Consider the following 17,591-nt stretch of genomic DNA (forward strand, 5'->3'; position numbering starts at 1 on the left):
GCATTCAAAGACTCCACCTGCTCAAACCCTGATTGGGAGTATGACACAGCAGGTGAAACGGGGTTAACGGGTAACTAATGCAAGCTGAGTTTCCTTGAGGATCCATCCAAGGAGAGGAAGCAGATGCAAACATGCTGAGGCACAAACAGGGAAATAGTGCACACAGGAAAATTCTGAGATACATACATGTACATTCATGTTCAAAGCACATCACTATCCAGAAGGTTACAAGTGAATGTAGGCTCAGTAGGGGCATGTCCACACACAGCCACTCGTGGAGGGATCATATTCATTCAGTGTGCTTGATCCAGGCAAGTCATTTATCTAGGATGACCATATGGAAAGGAGGCCAGGGCTCCTGTATCTTTAACAGTTATATAGGAAAAGGAATTTCAGCAGGTGTCATTTGTATGCATGCAGCACCTGGTGAAATTCCTTTTTAATCACAACAGTTAAAGCTGCAAAAGTAAAGCTAAAGTAACTGGTTACAAAAGAGGGCAGGGCCCCTGCAACTTTAACTGTTATGATGAAGAGGATATTTCACCAGGTGCTGCATGCATACAGATGATGCCTGCTGAAATTCCCTTTTCTATACAATTGTTAAAGATGCAGGAGCTCTGGCCTCCTTTCCATATGGTCACCCTGGTTTATCAGCACAGGTGGTGCAGTCCATCCCGGGGTTCTAGGAAAATAGGAAGCTGTCTTATACTAGTCAGTCCACTGGTCCATATAGTTCAGTATTGTTTATACTTGGTTGGATCCAGATTTAAGCTGAATCTACTGCACTGTTGGAAGTGGACTCGCCTGCCCTCTTTCCCATGTCAGCCCCTCCAGCCTCCTGAAAATGCTAGAGGGAGAGAGACAGGAGACCCTGCTGAACAGGGTGAGCTGTGGCATGGGTGGACGGGAGATTCCCCCCCCCCAAATTGGGCAGAGGGACCTTCAATGAGCAGATCCCTTCTTCTCAAGGAAGGCAGATCCTGGATCCAACCCACTGATTGGCAGTGTCTCTCCAGAGTTTGAGGCAGGGATTTTTCCAGCCCTATTTGGAGACACTGGGGGTTGAACCTGGAACCTTCTGCATTCAAAGCTCTATCCCTGAGCTGCAGCTGCTTCCTTCAACAGTGATGGTGAGGTGCACTTATTTCCCACCAAACGCATATAATCACTCACAGCGTTGGGGCGGGGGGAAATCCCATGCATCTGAGCATTAGATATTAGGGCCTCGGAATCTGAAATATTTTCCCATCTCTGTGCTGGCCTCTTGCCTGCACATCTGATGCTGGCTTCAGAACATCTGATGCTGACAAGAGGGAACTTAAATTATTTTTGCCATCCCTTTTCCTTACAACATTTCCTATATCCTGATTTGCTCTGAAAGAAAGAACATTGAGGCTTAGTTCACAGAGATGAGCCAGTAAAACTTCCTGGCTGTACCACTTCAGACAAGAGACGGGGATTTTCTTGATCTTTCTATATCCCCTATTGCCCATTGGCCCTATTAAGAGAGCTAGTGTGGTGTAGTGGCTAAAGTGTTGGACTGGGAATCGGGAGATCTGGGTTCTAGTCCCCACTTGGCCATGGAAACCCACTGGGTGATTTTGGGCCAGTCACAGACTCTCAGCCCAACCTACTTCACAGGGTTGTTGTTAGGATAAAATGGCGTGGAGCAGGATTATGTACACCACCTTGGGCTCCTTGGAGGAAAAATGGTGGGATATAAATGCAATAATAAATAAGATATCTGTATTAATATAATGGCTTAATATCCTGGTTAATAAACGGACATTAAACCAGAGATCCCCCTTCCATGTGAAATGGGGAACTTTGGTTTTGAACAAAGGAGGACGTCTGTGCCAAATCCAGTGTGCAAGGCAAGATGGGGGCAGTGGGGGTGGGGACAGGGGAGAACCTGAGGCCCATTCTGGATTTAGGGAACAAGGAACATCTAAACTTATACATGTGCACTTGTGAACACACAAATATAAACATTAACACATATTCATGTATTACTATTTGGGGAGGGGCTGTAGCTCAGTGGTATTGCTGCTGCTTTGCATGCAGAAGGTCCCCGGTTCAATCCCAGGCATCTCCAGGAAGGGCTGGAAAAACTTCTTCCTGAAACCTGGAGAGCCATTGCTGCCAGTCAGTGTCAACAATACTGGGCTATATGGACCCATGGTCTGACTCAGTATAAGGAAGCTTCCTATGTTGGGATATACACTCTCTCTCCATGTAGATAACTAATTATTTGTGAAAATAGTTAAAGCATAGCCCTTCTCCCTGATGTACTAGTTCTATATGTGCAGGGATCCCGCCCCCGTGGAAGCACTAGACCATGCGATTCCATTGCCTGCAATTTAAAATAGTAGAGCCCAAGAACATTTAAACCTCATGTGCTGTTTGTGTGAGTTTGAATGCGAATGTTTCAGGGTGGGTATACTCCACACAAACAGAATTTGAACACACTCAAAAGTATGTCCACGCGAACCCTCTGATCTCTTATGCAGCCCTTGGATAATATAAGCCTAAACCCAGGCTCAACAGAGGTGCAGTTGGCCAAAATATGTACTTTTCTATATGACAAAAACGTATAGAAGTACACATCACTTATAAGAAAATATGCAAAGGTTAGCCACTTACACATCACTAAAAAAAAAGGTGATGCAGATTTGCATATGCTAATTTAACTGTCTAGATGCAAATGTGGAGATAATTACTATAATTTAAACAGAAATATGATTAGTCTGACCTTAATGTGGAAGGCAGTGACTAGGTAGCCCGGGACTCTGCTATCCAGGAGCTGAGTGTTGATAGGCAATTTTAAGGCCCTTCTGTATGGTGCTTTGACTTTAAACCAGACTTGGACCAGGCAGCCCTTCAAGCAGAGGACACCTTCAAATAAAGGACTCTCCTCTGTAAAGGAGAGCACACAGCCATCCTAAAAGACAGTTGCAGAAGAAATGAATGGATATATAAACACACTCACAGCAGAGTTTTCCAGCTGCTTCCACGCCTAACCACGCCTCTTTCTACATGGAGATGGAAGATTATGGGCCATTGAGCACCTCCAAGTCCTCTGCTCCTGTTGCCACAGGAAACGCCACATCACATTTGTTTGCATGGCTGACCGGGGGTGACATCACTTGTGGGCCTATGACATCAACTGACTTGACTTTGGTATCTGTGTTAATGGGAAAGGGTGCCATGTAACCAAGATGGAAACACACACACACACTTTACCCTACTGTAAGTTGTATGCAAGCAAATCATTAAAATAGCTCCACCAAATGCAGTTGTAGCCTTTCATTTGTTCCAGAGGCAGGGAATTTCAGCCTGAGGACTGGCTTCAATTTCAGAAAAGCACTCCCCAGGAGGAGGGCTGCATTCCAGTGGTGAACTGGGCAAAGGGGGTGGAGCCCAAAATACTAGCATATTGTAACTTCAAGCTCGTACTCCCATTAACTAAGTCTTAGGAGATGCATTCCAACCATTTTGAATGGGGAAAATTGTGCTGGGAAAAGCAGTTTTACTTGCAAATGGCAAAAAAAATCCAATGCAAAGAGCAGTTGATTGGAAATGACCTTTTCTTTCTTACCAGAGACTTCAGGCAGGCCTGTAACTCACTCAGGATCCACATTGGAGCAGATCCCCCTTTGTTTAAATAGGCTGTGTGGCCTTTGATGTGTAGGAGAGCCCAGCTTCATTCATTTGCATCTCCTCAATAGTTCTGGCTGCTTTATAAAAAGGTAGATGACAGAAGCAGCAGTTCTATCCTCCTGACCCTTCCCTCTGCCAGGTGAAACCAAATCCCATTAATTCAGAACAGCCCTGTGGGATTGCAGAGATAGGGAGTCTGTCTTGATCTCTGCACTGCTGTTAACTGGCAGATCTTCGGAAATAGAGTCCTTTAGCCCCATAGCTTATTTCCTTTCTATGATTGTGTGTACCAGGCCAGTGATGTGTGAATATTGCAGACGACAACACAAACAGCAAGTGCACTGGTTAAAGTGTTAGACTGGGACTCAGGAGATCTGGGTTCTACTTGGCCATGAAGCTCTACTTGGCCATGAGAGTCAGTGACTGGGACCAGTCACTGACTCTCAACCTAATCTACTTCACAGGGTTGTTGTGAGGATAAATTGGAGGAGGCAGAGGATCATGTACACCGCCTTGGGCTCCTTGGAGGAAAGGAGGGAAAACAACCAACCAACAAAAATTGATCAGAATGGGAAATGGATATTGAGAATCAAGCCAGTAATTCACTTATAGAGTATAGGGATCATTTGTATGCCGCCCTATACTCCGTACAAATGCAGCAAATGATTTTGCTCAGCATTTGTTACCCTGTGAACTACTGCATCATCATTGTGGTTTTTAAAGTAAGTGTCTAGTTCATATGATTTCAAAGTATAACCAGAGCTTGTGGGTAGTCTCTTCTAAATTAATTGAGGCTTTGGCTTGGACTGAGCTTCCACCCCAAAATATGGTACTACTCTGTTTTGAGGTCTCTTGCCCAACTCTAGTGTTGTTTGGATGTACAAAAGTTAGATACACTCCTCAATTACATCCAGAGTGGGGGTTGTTTGTGTATGCAGAGGGACACTCATGCTTGCTTAAGTTGTGTCTGCACCAGTAGTAAGCATGCATGCAAACACATGGATAGTAGCGTTGGCTAAGGTTTTCCTTCCTACCATTTTTGCCCATGTAAAGTGATTTGCACAATTACTGTCCAGATATGCTTTCTTTCAGATTTGCTATTTGGGTTAGGCGTAGGTCATTATGATGAAGATGATGATGCTAAGGTTGCACACAGGGAGGAGTTGTGAAACATTCATAGTCCAAACATACATCTGCAAAAGGAAGTGTGAGGGATTTAGTTTTATGCTAAATATTAATACAGACGTGGAGACAAGGAGAGGGACTTTATTAGATTGTAAGCCTATGCGGCAGGGTCTTGCTATTTACTGTGTTATCTGTACAGCACCATGTACATTGATGGTGCTATATAAATAAATAAATAAATAAATAATAATAATAATAATAATAATAATAATAATAATAATAATAATAATAATACTGGAACAGAGGCTGCCAAGACTGAGCCATGTAAATACTGGTGCCTGTGTGACTCACTGATCTTAGATGACACAAAACCCAGGAGTCTCCATGTTTGTTTTAACTAAAATCTTTATTATTACAACAAACAAAATAAAATTCTCATGTCACGCAATCCAACCCCCCTCATCTGAGACCCCTGACCTGAAGCCCCCTAGAACCCCACAGCATGCATATACTGGGGTCTGGGGGAAAGGGGAGGGCCTCCGGCAGCATTCCCTGGTCCCAATGTGGGGTTCCTGCACCCCTTTACGGGAAGGGGACGCCAGGGCTTTAGGAGCAGGATCAGAGGGCAGCGAGTGTTTTCATTGTGATGCCGCTGCGTCTCTCCCTCAGAGCCACCAGAAGGAGAGGGGGAGGGAAGAGCCACTTAGATCTCCCCCAATCTAAGTCCCTGGGCCTGACAGGGCCTATCCCACAGCCCAAGAGTCACAGTTCATCCTCGTCAAGTTTGGCAAGTCGGGCGCAGCCTTGAGGGAAGATGATATCCGGGACGTCAGGATCGGGGAGCAGCGGGCTGGCGTCGTCATCCCTCGGGGCCTGACAAGGGACAGAGAAACAAGTCAAACCTTCCCAAGACCACCATCCACGGCATAGTAGCACTGTATATATCATTGGCTTTATATTAAAAATCAATGGGGTTTAAGTTCATCCTGACTATCTTAAATCCCACGGGAGGGAGGGAATGTTGGCTCCCCCTTTCATCCACCTGCCCTGTAGCTGTCTTGATCATTAAAAAAGAAGAGATGACTGACTTGTGGGGCTTCCTCTTTAGTAAGTGTGTTTAGCAAACCTGAACACACTGGCCGGCGAGACCACATTACGCCAGTCCTTCTACAACTTCATTGGCTGCCAGTCCAGGTCCGGGCCCGATTCAAAATACTGGTACTAACATTCAAAGCCCTAAACAGCTTGGGGCCAGGTTATTTGAAGGAACGCCTCCTCCCATATGTACCTGCCCAGACCTTAAGATCATCCACAGGGGTCCTTCTCCATGAGCCCCTGCCAAAGGAAGTGAGGCAGGTGGCTACTAGGAGGAGGGCCTTCTCTGCTGTGGCACCCCGGCTGTGGAACGAGCTCCTCAGAGAGGTCCGCCTGGTGCCTATACTGTATTCCTTTCATCGCCAGCTGAAGACCTTTTTATTCTCTCAGTATTTTAACAACTAATTTTAACTTACATTTAAATTTTACTGTTTTAATTCTGTATTTTAATCTTATATCAACTTCTGCTGTGTGGTCTTATCCTGGTTGTGCTTTTTTTTTTTTACTGTATTTTGTATTTGTGTTTTTAGATTGTTGGTTGTTTTATTATGTTCTTCATGGTTTTAATTTTTGTGAACCGCCCAGAGAGCTTCGGCTATTGGGCGGTATAAAAATGTAATAAATAAATAAATAAATAAATAAATGTGTGTGAGAGAGGGGGACAGAAAAGGGGGTGGCAAGGAGAGAAAAGGGGTAGACCCCACTTTTGGCTCTGGCAGCACCCACTACTTGTGTCCATCTCCCCGACCCCACAGACATTGTTCCCATGGGTCTTTAAAGAAAAAAAGGTTCCCCATCCCTTCTCTATAGTAATGATCTTCAAACTGTGTTCTAGAGAAACCTGGGTTCCTTGGGAAATTGTCAGTGGTTTCTGAATGACAAGATCGGAAATGATGGGCAAGATCTGAATTGTACATTTCCCCCATGGTGCTCCTGTGGTGTAACAGCACGCCCACACAGCCTTGCTTAAGACCTGTTAGAGCAGCCTTCCTCAACCTGGGGCGCTCCAGATGTGTTGGACTGCATCTCCCAGAATGCCCCAGCTGGCTGAGACATTCTGGGAGTTGTAGTCCAACACATCTGGAGCGCCCCAGGTTGAGGAAGGCTGTGTTAGAGGGAACGGTTATCCAAGCAGTGGAGACAAGCGGGCGCATGAAAACGTAAATAGTCAGCAAAAGTTAAACCAATGCCTAGGAGACGGGTAGAAATGCAAACCATCAGCCTCAGTGGGCAAAGCAACAGGACCAGAATCATTAAAAGTTCAAGGATGAGTTTGAGGCCTCGCTTGGATGAGTAGGAGCACTTCCTCACCGTGTGCAGGGACTCCTGCTGGGGGGCATCAGAAAGTTGCATCTCAGAGCTATCCGAATGTATGTGAACTGGTCCAGGCCCTGGAGAGCTTTGACTGCGAGATGGCTGTGGTTGAAAGGCAAAGAGAGGGGGTTTAATTTGAGGAAGCACACTGCAGAACAGAAATGATATTTAGTGTCTGGAGGCTGGGCACTCTCCCTTTGGCACTGAAAAGGCAGGTGTCATTTCTTCCTTCTCCCCCACTTGACCTTTGTGGGCCAGATGGGGAGGCCTAACAGGCCAAATTCGGCTTGTAGGCCAGAGGTTACCTACCCTTGATTTAAAAGTATAAATGTGTTATGAACTGCAGTTTAAACCAACCTTCCCTAGCGTGGTGCTGTTCAGATGTGTTGGACTACATTACAGCATGGGCGACTGAGGTTGATGTGAACTGTAGTTCAATGCAGCTGGAGAGCACCAGGTTGGAGAAGTGTGGTTTAAACAAACAAAAGTACTGAACTGAATTTTAAATAGGCACTTCCAAGTACTCCACCCCCTTCACCTCCCAAGCAGAACGGGAATTTTCCAGCAGTATGACCCAATCCAGCGCCACACAGCTGCTATTTTAACTGGGACCTTTTGTGATGACCTTCCTAGCTTACCTCAACAGAGGGCAGATGTTCAGGTTGGGCTGGGCCAGGAAGATAAAGCGAAGGCAGGGAGGCATTGTGGGTCTGGAGGCTGGATCCCTTGTTCTGGTCCATGGAGACTGAAGAGCAGGGCCGGGCGGGTGAAGGATGCAGGGCTCCGGTCCGACCCAGGCTGTGGGTCTTGCTCTCTCGACGTTGGTACTCTATGGGCGATTGCAGTGCTGGGGGGAAGACAGTAAGGGGAATTGAGCCACAGAGTCACACAATAGTTTGAATTCCAGATGAGAAAGTATTAACCTTCAAGCAGCAAAAAGACACCTTAGGTCAAAGGTAGGTAACCTAGTGCCATCCAGATAATTTGGCGAAGAAAATTAGCATGCAGGGAGAACTCTTCTCATTGACGTGTTAGTTCTTTACTTGTAAGGAACTGGGAGGCAGGTGTGTGTGTGTGTGTGTGTGTGTGTGTGCGTTTTAATCCTGGGGACTATTTAAGGTGCAATCCTGTGCATATGTTTTCAGAAAAAGAAGTCCTACAATTCCCAGCATGCTCCAGCCAGCAGGTAGAGGTTGTGCCCTTAATCTGAAATGGTACATTCCATTCTAACCCCTTATTATAGAACAAGTCACTTACTGCCTTACGTCTTAGAGACTCAGCATTAAGTGATGGACACGTAATCAGCCCTGACACTCTAAGATCATTTAATACAAACTAGTTACCCCCATCACCATTCCTTAATGATCCTCTTATAATCAGGAAAGGATGGATTTCCCCCCCACCCTTTTACATTTTTTATTATTAAAAATTATATATACGAGAGCATAATACATATTTTATAAACAATCAGTAAGATTTTCACCATTTTAATGTGTGGTTCAAATGTGAAGTGGGGATTCTAATCCACTTTAGTAAAGGGAATTTGGACCGAAAAAACTGGGCATGTTTAGCCTGGAGAAGAGAAGATTGAGGGGAGACATGATAGCACTCTTCAAATACTTAAAAGGTTGTCACACAGAGGAGGGCCAGGATCTCTTCTCCATCATCCCAGAGTGCAGGGCACGGAATAACAGGCTCAAGTTAAAGGAAGCCAGATTCCAGCTGGACATAAGGAAAAACTTCCTGACTGTTAGAGCAGTATGACAATGGAACCAATTGCCTAGGAAGGTCGTGGGCTCTCCCACACTAGAGGCCTTCAAGAGGTGGCTGGACAACCATCTGTCAGGGATGCTTTAAGGTGGGATTCCTGCATTGAGCAGGGGGTTGGACTTGATGGCCTTATAGGACCCTTCCAACTCTACTATTCTATGATTCTAATGCAGAGTACAGCAACAGGATCCCCAACCTCTACGGATACAGAAATATGCAGACTGTTGACCTGCAGAGCTCGTTTTCAAGCAGATCATAGGACTTGGAATTGGAAAACCAATTCTTTTGACTTGCTTCTCGGCCATGCAAAGGAAGAGGCCTGGTGACTGGCAAGGCTGGGGAAGACTGCTCTAGATTATGACAAAGGGAAGGAACCTGGGAACTGGCTTTTGTATGATATATGATATACACAGCGGAAGCACATAAAAATAAGTTAACAAGGTGAGAAGAAAATATGTCCCTGATTGATGGAGCAATACCCAAAAAGGGAATCACATATAAGATATATAACCAAATACAAGGTGGTTTCTTTCACAACAGATAATACCAACCCGTATTTAAATCCTGGGACAGGCAAAAATATTTGTTAATAAATTTTTATGCCTCTAATTCAGCCTTCCTCAACCTGGGGCGCTCCAGATGTGTTGGACTGTAGTCCAACACATCTGGAGCGCCCCAGGTTGAGGAAGGCTGCTCTAATTCAAATTACTCTTTGAAAATTGCCTATTGGTCACTCCTCATCTGTGAACCACTTAATATTTCCCATGCTTGTGCAAAGCATTATGGAAATATCCCAACAGCCTTCATAGCCGCCCTGGACTCCTTGTGAGCAAGGGTGGGGTGTGAGCAGTGGAGGCTAGTGGTTCCGATTTTGGTGGGGCTGTGAATCCATTCTGGGTTATAGTCAGAACGAGCCAGCACTGTGGAGCTATCGAAGGAGCAATCTTGAGGATAGCTTTCAGCACCTTGGATAGCTCCTTTTATTTTAATTTTTAATTTTATTTTATTGTGAATATCAACAAAACAGAACAAAAAACATTGTGAAAACAAAAAAAATACATTACAGGAATATCCTCATTTTTCATCAGATATACTATTAATTTAAAAGGGGAGAGATTTGTGCATAGGTTAGGCTCTTTTAGAGTTCTTGTTGGTTCTAATTAAAACCCAGAATGGTTTTGGTTCTGATTAAAACCCAGCCCCACCAAAATTGGAGTTACCAGCTTCCACTGGATATAATTATAAATAAATATTCAGTCCAAATCAGGAATTGGGAAAATGAGAGAAGATTTTTTTTAAAAAAGTAACAGCCCTTGAAGAAGTGTGGATGTAGTATAGTGGGTTTGCTGTGAGGTAATACCAGCAGATCAGGGTTGGGGACTGACCATCTTCAACCCCCTACCATTGAGGAAATCACGTTGTGTCTCCAAGATGAGGCTGATGTCGGCCACCCAGGCCTGGGCAATCTCTGGCGTTGCTGCCTGCAGTACATAACGGATGGTGCCCCGTTCTGAGCCACGAGAGATCAGTGCAAATTTGCAGGGATCATTGTCCACGCAGGGCTCCAGGCCCAAACAGCTTACCTGGAGTAGAGATGGGCAGTGGATGAGTAAAGACAACAGAAGTGACAGTGGATACGTAAAGACAGCAGAAGTGGAGCTTGCCAAGTGAAAGATTGGACCGTATGAAGCCCCCATGTGTACTTCTCAGGCAATGATGCTCAAAAGCAAGAAAAATCTAACTACCAATGAAGTGGAGACACACGTAGGGCCAGAGGCGGGACAGTCCAGCAAAAGGAGGGCCCTGCAATTATTTGTAGATGTGGGTGTTTCTGCACATTCACGAGGTCCTAGAAATTGTTTGTTTTGCTGTATGTAACTGTGTATACTCTCTGCTTTAAACAAAACATACATACAACAAAATCCTGCACTAACCCAGCCTAAATTCTTTGCCGAAAGAGCTACATTCCACGACCTGTACAAAGAACATGGGTCAAGCTAATCTAAAATCTTTGTTCGTTTTGCATTCCCCCTACTTCCTGGTCCTGAGATTTCACCAACCATCGGCAACATCATTTCAAGCCTAACTTCACAGCCCTAAAGGTTAGAAAAAAATACATATATTGATGATGGAGGAGATTTTTGAGGTTGCTGAATTCAACACTCAATAAGGCAGCTGCGGAAACATGGGACACACAGCCTTGGATGTATGTGTGTGTGTGTGTGTGTGTGTGGAGTCTCCAGTGTAAAATGTCTTGTGAAGGGGGCTCCAGGGATGTAGGTTTGCCCAGGGTCTCAACTGCTAGCCCTGTAATACCTTGATGCTGCTCTTGAAGGCATAAGTTGGGGCAGTATATGGACCATGCCGCCGCTCCAGGATTTCACTTAGGATGACAATCTGCTCAAAGAGAAAGATGCGGCGCTCACGACCGCGGGCCAGGATCCCGCCTGCCTGCTCCGTGACCCAGAAGGTGTTCTGCTGCAGCAGTTTTCCCTGGGCTGTTAATTTCCCCTGGAGAGGAGAGGGCAGCTCCTAGTTATTCGGCTGTGAAGAAGGTACAAAACTGCCCTGTTCTTAGAGCAGAACACTTAGAATTACCACATGCAGATGGGATTGCATGTCTTGAATGCTGCCCCATGACAAAAAAAACCCCTCCCCTCCTATGGAAAGCTGGTCTGTCCGAGAGAAGGCAAGGCTAGAACCTTTCTTCTTAAAAGTGGCAGCTTTCCAGGTGCAGAGAGGTTTGGGGGCTTTTAAAGTTTAGAGCAGCATTCCAACATGCGAAACTGCACTTCTATTTGAAGCACTACAGTCCCAGGAAGGGTTGTACTACAGTGGTTCCCAAAGTGGGCGATACTCCCCCTTGGGGGCGGTGGGATTGCATAGTGGGGCGTTAAGAGGCAAGGGGGCAGCAGGGGGGCGCTCGAGGTGGTCTTTTCCGAGAAGCGCCTCTCCAGAAGGTCTTAAAACCCAGGGACATTTTTATGGGAGAAGGTAGTTTGGTCCCAAGCCATATAGGGGAAGAATCCACACATGTATTAATACCGTTTAAGAAGAGTCCTTTTAACAATGATTAGAAATGTTTCAAAAGCACCAAAACGCTAATGAAGAGACATGCCCTGCTTGGTGTGCCCTGCCACGCTGGCTGCAAAACAGAGGTGTTCGCTTTCTTTTCCCTCCCTCCCTTGGCAAGCCTATGGCCGGTACTTCAGATTTTGAATAAATATTCAATTCATTGCTACTGTTTTGAATTTTATTGTTATTATCTTCCTTAGTGGGTCGTTGAAAACCACTATTCTGAATAATGATTTTTATAGTGTATGGTAGGGGGCACTGGGCATGAGTTTGTGGAACTAAGGGGGCGGTTACCTGAAAAATTTGGGAACCAGTGTACTACATGATGCTTCTAAACAAGTTGTCTCAGTCTTAATTCTGTCCATTACCTCCCCAATTTCTACTCTCCTTTCAAGTTCCTGTATTTTATGTCCACAGTTTCCAGTTTAACATGCACTGAGGTGGAGAACCCACAAAATAGCCAAATAAGATCCCCTTCCTTGAACGCCTCCCACACTTCCTATCGCTACAAGACAGGGAGAAATCACTCCCATGCTCCTGACCATACCTAGCTAAAAAAAACTAGAGGCCTTCTAAAACACAGTTGATTGGGAAACTCCAGGCTGAGAGTCTGGGCTCCCAAAGGATGGATGAAATCTCTGCCCCCACCCCTGACGTTGACTCCTAGGACCTACCTCAAAGCCTTGAAGCCGCCCCACATTCATCATGTCATTGCAGCGCTTGGGAACAAAACACATCACCTCCACAGCTCTCTGAAAGGCAAAGGCAAAGGAAGGGAGTTGGAAAAGGTGTTGGAATGAAATGAGAGTAGCAACGCCGGCTGGCTGGAGGAGCATGCAAGAGCGCTCAGGGTGAGTGGGTAGCAGCAACATGGTCAAACCCAGGAGGTGCAGATGGAAGTAAATGGCATTAGGCAACCTACACCACGCAGGTTGATGAGGCCACAGGTTCAGACTAAGGAACACTGAGCACCATCAGACGAGTGTTTTATCGTTCGCTCATTACTGGCCACTCACGGATTTTTGCAGGTCCTTTTCACGACACTGCGTGCCTCCTGCTCCTTCTGCTCATTTTCCAGTCACAAAAAAAGACCTAGAAAATCCGATTCTTTTGGTTGTGACGAAACTTGCCGCCATTTCCTGCTGCGTGCAGGAGAAGCAGCGCAATAAAAAACGCCCACTGAATGGGCCATAGGTTTGTTGCTTGCTATCTCTTTCTTCCCTGTGTTCGTCCTATTGTGGGACAGAAGCAGGAGGCAAAGCAACGGTAAGGAAACATGATTTCCCCCCTGTCTGATGACGTTCGTTGTCTGGTGTGGATACTGTTACACCAGGGTCTGTGAGATCTGGGTTCAAGTCCCCTCTCGGTTGGGAGTTCGCTCCAGGGTGACAAAGCCTCACCTTCCTCTCTCAAGGCTTAAGCAGAGGACAGGTTCCCAGTGTGCCTATACCATGCTATATATAGCCCTGACAGGACAGTTCTGCAAGTCCTGATACAAAATCAATAGTGTAATATCCAGTCTATATATAATGGTGCTGTGGAGGAACAATCGTTACAAGACAGGTTGCCATGCATTCAAGTCCTACCTCCAGCTGTTCTGTGTCCTTGCCAGCTTTGCCATAGTACTTCAGGAAATCCTGGAGGGGCAGGGGATGGGGTGGGGGGAGAGGAAAAGAACAAGGGTATTCTTAAATGGGAGAGGGAGAGCGGCATTAGCTACTCTTTGATGAGAGGGTTGGATTTGACTGGAGCCAAGTGTGTCACCAGGTCTGAGTGGGATCTGGGGACAACTTTCCCGGGGCAACACAAATTGTGAAAACTGTCCCCCGGTTTCTCATGTCATTCTCAACTATACGCCCTAATAAAGTCCAGGATAGGGACTATCAGAACTGAGGAACGCAGACCTGGAGACAGGCCCTTGATAGACCACCTTACTCCAAAATTAAGCACCATTGACAAAAATCAAGTTTGGACCATTGGTGCAATTTTGAGGTCACAAACCAGGAATTTCAGCTCTATCACCTTGCTGACTTGGTTCGGTCCACCCAGCAGAGAGAATCACTCTGCTATTTTTTACATACACTGTGTGTGTCTATCTGTCTGCCCTATTAATCCCACAGGAGCTGTGCAGAGGCACTGCATTGTTTATATGATGCAGCCGCCAACTCACAGCCACATCGGGCTTCTCCCCCCACACCCCAAAACTGTGCATTTTCAAAGTGTTGGATTTAACGTGACTTTTCGATTTGCTCCGAGATCACCGTGTTGTTTTTGTGTTTGGTGGCTTCAGTTTGGGTTATTCACAAGTGGGCGTAGCCCTGAGTAAGGGCAGGAACGCAGGGCAGGGGGCCGGCATGAGAAGCGAAATGGCCACTGGGGCTATGGTTTTTCCTGGCCGAATAGCCCGCGTTCCCTCTCGCCATCTAGCTTTTTTTGGTTTTGCCTCACAACAGCTACACTGCAGGGTTTTGAGGGAGCCACCTACCAACACCCCAAAGCTACTTACCTTGGGAGGCACAGAGGACTGTTCCAAGAGCTCCTGACCTTGCCAGGAGATATTAATTCCCTTCCCATTCACTTCAGCTTCTGATCCCCTTGCTTTAAACATACAAACCGCTGGTTTTCAACAGGTGGGTTTTGACCTAGAATCAGGTTGTATCCCTGCCTAAAGTGGTTGAGGACTAGCAAAGCCAATGCCATTTTCTATTTTGTTTGTTTAATGGCAAGATTCACATTACCAGTTAGAGACCCATGATCTCTTGACATAAAATAAATACATAAATGCAGCAAGATATCTGTATGGGTGCATGTGTGGAAGGGTGGCTGGGTGGGTAGGAATGTCTGTAGCAATGGCATTGAGGAAGAGGGTGTTTAATTTCCCCCACCCATGAAGGTTCTGTTTTACCTATTAAAATCCTACCCACCACCACCTTTTAACACTGGGGTGAGGAATCTCTTTCAGCCTGAGGGCTGAATTCAATTTCAGAGAAGCTCTCGGGGGCTGCATTCCAGCAGGGGGTGGAGCCAAAGGCAAAGGGGGTGGGGCCAAACATGTCAGCATATTTTAACTTAAATCTTTAACTGCAGTTAACTAAGAGGCAATTCAACCTTTTAGAATGGGGCAAAACCTGTACAAAAGCCAGGAAATCATCAGACGATCTGTGGTTGGGTTCCCTGACCCTGCTTTGACACCTGACAAAAGAGTGTTCGGGTTTCTTAATGAATGAAGGTAATCTCTTGAAAGGGTACTTCGTTGCACCAGCGAGCAAGGTGTAGGACTAGTGCCAGAGTGATGAATGGGTGAGAACCATTTCATAGTTGAAAGGAAGAGAAAGAGACAAAAGTTTTTGCTAGAGAGCGCAAAAACTGGGGCTGCTGCTGCACAAATATCTCTCTGGGGATCGGATTCAACCTATGCTGTCTGGTTTCAGGAGTTTGCCTTCACCGATGCTCTGCAAATAAAGCAACGAGTCCAAAGGATCTATATAATCCAAGTCTTCTGTGTTCACTTCAGGCAAAAGGAAACTAAATCTAGTAGTGTTGCTCCTCAGACTTTTTATTACTTGGGGCATTGAGGACCACTAAGTATCAAAGATCTGAAAGGAAGTATCAAGGAACTTCTGCAGTCAAGAGTGCGCCCATGGTGGCAAGGATGTGTTTGCTGTAACGTTCGAAGCAGCCCTAGCCAGGCTTCCAGCTCTGGGGGCAGATGCAACCACTATCCATGAGGTGGCGATAGAAGGCCACCAGATGAAGCGGACACTCCTTTTCCATTTGTAATATTTGGGTGGGTTTGCTGCCTTGTAGGAGGCACAGACACTGCAGGACTTCACCACCCCTGCAAAACAATGTTTTCCCCCCACTGCTGTTCTTGACACATATCAGTCTCAGTTCTCCTTTCCTGTGCCAGGCCAAGGACCTGCTATCTCCCCCACCCCCCACCCTGCCCACCACCAATCCCTGCCTTGCTTTGGGTTTGGAGATCAACACTCCACCTCACACTTTAGCACCTTGAGAAGCAGCTGGTATTTCATGATCCGTTGTATAGGCTTGATGAGCAAGTCACTGAGCTGCAAGCGGTGTCCCAGTTCCTGCTTCAGTTCCTGGAAAGGCAAGAATGAAGCACAGCACAGTCTGGTTTTTTAAAAAGTGGGAACTCAACCTCCTGCCTTTTAAATTCCCACCTGCTCCACAGAAGTGTTTAAAAGCACATTCCCGGGAAGACTTTTAATTCTTTCCTCTGATCCTATGCAGCTGCTAAAGCAGAGTTGGAGAACCTGTGGCTCTTCAGAAGTTGTACTACAACTCCCATAATCCCCAACCATTGGCCATGCTGACTAGGCTGATGGGAGTCCAGCAACATAGTCCGGGTTCTCCACCCCTGCCTTGACAGCAGATGAGAGCAGGATAGTGGCTAAGATACTGGGCTGTTAACACAGAGGCCCCCAGTTCAAATGTCACCCTGCAGGTAGGAAGACACTAAGTGTCTTAGGTAAACCACTCTTGCTCAACCTTAAAGCTCTATCCAACGAGCGTTTACTGCACGCTTGCTACTGGGCACTCACGGATTGCACACATGATGTCGTCTGCCTCTCATGCGCCGCAAAAACTCCCAGAGAAAGTCTGGTTGCTGCTCTCTCCTACCGGACTGAATGGGCCTGATTACTTCCTGTTTTCAGGAAGCGACATCGGAGTGGCGACAGAGAAGGGACGGGAGCCATGTGTTTGATCTAGATGTAGGGTGATCATATGAAAAGGAGGACAGGGCTCCTGTATCTTTAACAGTTGTATTGAAAAGGGAATTTCAGCAGGGGTCATTTGTATATACGGAGAACCTGGTGAAATCCCCTCTTCATTACAACAATTAAAGTGCAGGAGCTATACTAGAGTGACCAGATTTAAAAGAGGGCAGGGCACCTGCAGCTTTAACTGTTGTGATGAAGAGGAAATTTCATCAGGTTCTCCATATGTACAAATGACACCTGCTGAAATTCCCTTTTCAATACAACTGTTAAAGATACAGGAGCCCTGTCCTCCTTTTCACATGGTCACCCTACTAGATGTGATGGGGTTCTTAGAACAAAAACACACACCCCTGCAATGTGGGACATGCTTTCATGCTGAAAGTCTAATCCCTGGCATCGCCTTTAAAAGGGTCTCCGGTATCAGGACTGAGAAAGCCACTGCCAGTCCGAGACCCTGGGAGAGCGACTGCCAGCCAGAACAGCTAATACTAGACCCATAACAAATGTCAGTAAAAGGCAGCTCCACATGTTTACCTATGTTGAGAGCACAGCCTGGCACCAAGGAACTCCGGCAGGCTGGGCACCAAGGGACAGGCTACAGTTAAGATCTCGTTCCAGTGCAGAGGGTGACCATATTTGTGAAACCGCCCAGAGAGCCCTGGCTATGGGAGCGGTGTATAAGTTAAATAAATAAATAATAAATAAATAAACCAAAGAAGAGGTCACCTGCGGTGGGGGAGAAGTGCGCTTTCCAGGGCTTCTAGAAAGCACATCATCTCCCCTGCCATGCTAATGGCAGGTGCCATT

The 17,591-nt window shown here is 46.1% G+C and overlaps 1 protein-coding gene across 3 annotated transcripts in view; it reads right to left on the bottom strand.

The window, feature by feature from the left end:
- Window positions 1-5,181: 5,181 nt before the first annotated feature.
- ARHGEF25 (Rho guanine nucleotide exchange factor 25) overlaps window positions 5,182-17,591 on the bottom strand; it is an 84,457-nt gene continuing 72,047 nt past the window's right edge. For all 3 annotated transcript variants that reach the window (XM_063119193.1, XM_063119192.1, XM_063119194.1), the window contains 8 exons: window positions 16,050-16,142; window positions 13,626-13,676; window positions 12,714-12,791; window positions 11,281-11,475; window positions 10,367-10,547; window positions 7,833-8,041; window positions 7,192-7,296; window positions 5,182-5,658 (listed from right to left, as the gene is read on the bottom strand). In XM_063119193.1, the coding sequence (XP_062975263.1) occupies window positions 5,548-5,658; window positions 7,192-7,296; window positions 7,833-8,041; window positions 10,367-10,547; window positions 11,281-11,475; window positions 12,714-12,791; window positions 13,626-13,676; window positions 16,050-16,142 (1,023 nt within the window). In that variant the 3' untranslated portion in view covers window positions 5,182-5,547. The remainder of the gene's footprint in view (window positions 5,659-7,191; window positions 7,297-7,832; window positions 8,042-10,366; window positions 10,548-11,280; window positions 11,476-12,713; window positions 12,792-13,625; window positions 13,677-16,049; window positions 16,143-17,591) is intronic.

The sequence above is a fragment of the Elgaria multicarinata genome, chromosome 3 (genome assembly GCF_023053635.1).
Source record: "Elgaria multicarinata webbii isolate HBS135686 ecotype San Diego chromosome 3, rElgMul1.1.pri, whole genome shotgun sequence".
Taxonomy (NCBI): Eukaryota; Metazoa; Chordata; class Lepidosauria; order Squamata; family Anguidae; genus Elgaria; species Elgaria multicarinata.